At 47.9% G+C, this 4,518-nt stretch overlaps 1 protein-coding gene across 1 annotated transcript; it reads left to right on the top strand.

Annotated features, from left to right (window-relative positions):
* The first annotated feature begins 206 nt into the window (after positions 1 to 206).
* LOC109753448 (protein LURP-one-related 6) lies at positions 207 to 1,253 on the top strand. Its single transcript, XM_020312343.4, has 3 exons — positions 207 to 466; positions 550 to 795; positions 904 to 1,253. Exons 1-3 carry the CDS (start codon positions 233 to 235, stop codon positions 1,033 to 1,035), a joined length of 612 nt encoding a protein of 203 aa, XP_020167932.3. The 5' UTR covers positions 207 to 232; the 3' UTR covers positions 1,036 to 1,253.
* Positions 1,254 to 4,518: the final 3,265 nt, after the last annotated feature.

Here is a 4,518-nt window from a genome sequence, read left to right as displayed (position 1 = left end):
TACTAGCTAGGCTTTGTCACGCATTGCTTCGGCCGCTAAGCTTCGTGGAATCGCGTGGTCGACGATAATCACGTACGTACAGCGCCGATCGATTAGGCAGGTGGGTAGCCAGACGCGACATGAGGAGTCATGGGACACTTCCACACTCAAATCGCTCTATTTATTCCCTCCATTGATGCATTGCCCCGACTTCAACACGTGCGCAGGCAGGCTATCTATCTATCCTTGGATCATGGGTGCGCACACGCTTCTCACCCCGGTTGTCAGCAAGATCTTCTGCAGCTCCCTGCAGGCCGTGCTCCTGGTCCGCCGCCGTCCCCCCGCCGTCACCGGAGGCGGCTTCGTCGTCACCGACCGCGAGCAGAGGGTCGTCTTCAGCGTGGACGGCTGCGGCATTATCGGCGCCACCGGGCAGCTCGTCGTCAGGGACGGCGACGGCACCGCGATCCTCTTCATCCACAAGAAGGTGAGTTACCGACTTCGTAGATCGAGCTCGAGCTAGTCCTGTGCCATCTCTGAGTGTTTCAACCGATTTGGCCGGTGTCACAGGGAGGAGTCGTCCAAGCGCTGAGCGTTCACAACCGGTGGAAAGGGTATCTCATGGACTACGGCGAGCCCAGCAAGCCGGTGTTCAGCTTGCAGGACCCGAAGCCGGTGCTCAGCTGCGCGGCGGGCGACGTCAGGGTCACCGTCGAACCCAAGGGGAGGAAGCGGCACTGGGACTACGAGGTCACGGGATCCTTCGCCCACAGGGCTTGCGCCGTCAAGAGCCGCACAGGCCACGTCGTAGCACAGGTAAGGTTCTACCACGTGATAAGTCAAAGGAGTTGAGTCACGAGTTCAGTTCGATTCAATTACAAATTATGAGTTTTGATTTTCTGTTTCTAATAACGTGTGAACTAGATTGGAGTGAAGGGGATGATGGCCGGCAGGGACTTCTACCATGTGGTGGTGCAGCCGGGCTATGACCAGGCCTTTGTGATTGGCGTGATTGCCATTCTCGACAACATGAACGGGGAATCCACGAGGTGTTAATGCTACAAAGTGGGAGCAATGAGCTGATCACACTTAGTCATGGGACCGATAAGATTGTGTTGGCAATTTGTTTAATTATCTTGATTGATTGTTTGTTGGGTCACTTCCAGTATATTTGCTCATTCTCAATGATAGCCTGGAGGTGAAATTACTGTAAATTAAGGTTGAGTTTGTTGAACAAGCAAATGGTATGTGTATAGCGTTGCATATCCTGCGAACACGCTCCTCATGTTTGCCTATGCCTAGACTGAGTTGGCTGGGGTTTGCTGCCATGATCCTGCCCCAATGTTCGTTGGAGGTGACTTTAATACTGTCCGCCATGGGGAAAAAGTACCGGTGACCTTTCCTGTTCACTAGCTAATTGCTCGTGCGTTGCAATGATGACATACATATTCTATTACTTCAACATAAATCATATCCGACATAAATCTTACACCCATCTTATTACATATCTTGGTAAGATTTGAATTGATTTGAGTATGTGTAGGGGAAGACAATTTTTGATTTAGGTGAGGTGGTTTTGATAAGATTTGATTTGATTTGGTATGGGTAGGAGAAGACAAGGAAAGTTTTAGCCCAGGTTTTGGATTCGAATCCCAAACCTATTTTTTCCTGACATGTTCCTTTTCATTTTGCAATCACATAGTGTCAACATTGTCACTTGCACTCACACATCATGTTTACATGCTCATGTTTAATTTGCGGTCACAACTTGACAAATTTGCATCAAAAATCACAAACTATAACATCTTTCAGTACACATTGCAACAAAATATCACCATAAATGGAAGCAACTTCAGTAGCCATTGCTCGAGGTTCATTAGGCCAAACACATAATATATTTCAGTACAAACCGACAAATTTATAACATATTCCGTTGATCCATTTTACTCATATGATCAACCTCGCAGATAAAGCCCCTAATGATAAATGCCACTAGAACATAGATAATTGCCCATGAGCATACCAGTAACACTACAACTAAATCCCCTCTCTCCATTCTTTCAATTTGTTGACTCTGATATATGGGCTTTATCATCATCCTACATATATGTTGCTCGTTATATTTCTATGCCCTTTCCAGCTTCATATTGTCATTGACAAGCTTCTGGATCACAATCCTTGCTCCCCCCCCCCCCCCCCCCCCCCCCCGCCAGTCTTCATCCACCCATCCCAAAAATCCACAAGAATATAGGTACCAAATTCATATGGCAGTTCAATTAAAATTGGTAAAACATTTCACAAAACAAATGGCCAGCAGCATAAAGACAACAAATTGAATTTAATGGACTGATTCGCTAACATCATAAGGGCAGCTCGGGAATCTACGACCAGCGTCAAATCCTTCACTGCAAACTCTACGAACCGGCGTAAGTTCATGCATGCAAGATGATTCCTTCTTCTCTATCACATAGTACTTATAATCGTACACAAACAACCCCCAAACATCCCCGTACTCTATCACATGGTATATGTAATAAGCAACTTTTGAATGGAAATTAAATTACGGTGATTAAGGTCGTTAGATCTACTTTAAAAGTTACACAATTCAAAAAGAAAAAACATCCCCATACTTTCAAATATATAATCTACATCCCACTTTTTGGTGTGTACTTGGAAGAATTTAGAGATGGAGGGGACATAGGGAATATGTTATAGCTAGAGTGGTTTTCTTAACCTTGACTTCTCTATTGACAGTTTTATAGAGATTGGGTAGAAGTAGGGAATCTAATAGAGTTGCTCTGAATGAGTGTGATTATGTTTCATCTTCCGAATGTACACATGACATGAGGGGAGCTACTGCTTTCGAAGTTGGGGTCATCTCCAACGTTGATTCTCATATCGGACACCGTATCCGTCCACGGACTGGTGCGACCAGTCCGAGGACAGTGATGTGGGAGCCGGCCATCCTAAGCTAGCCGTAAATGTCCGGTCATATTTCAAATAGAATTTAATGAAAATAAACAATTTTGATGCAAATTTAACCAAACCGGACGATTTTCATTGAAACTTAGATAATTTTACAAAAATCGGACAATATTTCGCCGGTTGAGTTAAAAAAACCTAAACTATTCTATACTTGATGGTGACCTCGTACGCCATGCCGGGCAGGCCGGTGGCACCACCGTCCCTGTCGTTGTCGGGCTTCAAGCAGTAGTAGGGCACGGGGGCGCGGCATGGCTTCCCGGCCACCGCATGTCGCTCGCGGATGATCTTCTCCACTAGAGGTTCCACCTTCACCCGGCGGCGAGGAGATGATGGCGACTCGGGCTTGACGGCGCGGAGGAGCATCTCCGATGGCGCCGTCGAACCGACGTCGTAGAGGAGCAAGCGCCTGAGCATCAGTCCCATCTGCTCCTCATACTCGGTGTTCGTCACCGCATACACCGCGTCCTGCGAGAGAACAAACGTCTACAGCGACTAGTCCTCCTCGCCGCCGGAGGAGATGATGATATCCTCCTTCACGGTCCAGGACTTGCCCATCGCCGGTGAGTGAAGGAAGAGAGGAGTGGCGGAGGTGCGCGAAGATTTGGAGTGGAGAGTGCATTGTGGACGTAGACGGTGCCAGCGCCGTGCTTAAATAGCCGCGGTCAGGTGAATGGACGGTCAGCCTACTTCAATGGAACACATCGTTCGGAGTTTGTTTCTCGGGACGACGCGTCCGAGCGGCATCGCCCGAGTGGTCACTCCGGTCAGCGCCGCCCATAGTCTGATCACATTGTGCAGCATCAATGCCGGCTGCTACGGCTCTGGGCTGTCTTGAATTCACACGAGAAGCGGTGCATTCGTTCAAAAAGCATTGGGGGGCACTAGTAGGAAAAGGGGCTTTTACCCCGGTTCATAAGGGCCTTTAGTCCCGGTTCTGGAACCGGGACTAAAGGGTCGTTACTAATGCCCTAGCCCTTTAGTCCCGGTTGTTACACGAACCGGGACTAAAGGCCGTCCACGTGGCCGGTGCGGGGAGCCCAGGCAGGAGGGCCTTTTGTCCCGGTTGGTGTCACCAACCGGGACCAATAGGCATCCACGCGTCAGCACCTGGCAGGAGCTGAGGTTTTTTTTTGAAAGGGGGTGGTTTAGGGGTTTTGGGTGGTTAATTTAGGTGTTTCATATATTGTGTTAGCTAGCTAATTAATAGAGAGAAGCGTCCTCTCTTATCTCCGTGCTTGGTCGACGCTACGTACTATATACGTATGGAGAGGAGTAGACACGCTAGCTAGTAATCAAATGAAGGAAACAGAAGATCGTCATGAACATATGCATACAGAGAGAAGTGATATCGACCACCTCTCCTTCTCCGAGATATTGGTCGAACAACAAGTTCTCGTATATCTATCCGACACTACCGGCTACATATATACAATAATTATCTCTTACAATACAATCTCCTAATTATATTGTAGGAACACAGGGTCCGCATAGTATTCTCCGTTTTCAGCGATCACGTGGTCAAGGAAGAATGCTGCCAATTCCTCTTGAATTGCT

The sequence above is a fragment of the Aegilops tauschii genome, chromosome 4 (genome assembly GCF_002575655.3).
Source record: "Aegilops tauschii subsp. strangulata cultivar AL8/78 chromosome 4, Aet v6.0, whole genome shotgun sequence".
Classification (NCBI taxonomy): Eukaryota; Viridiplantae; Streptophyta; class Magnoliopsida; order Poales; family Poaceae; genus Aegilops; species Aegilops tauschii.
This window is presented reverse-complemented; position numbering and strand designations above follow the sequence as displayed.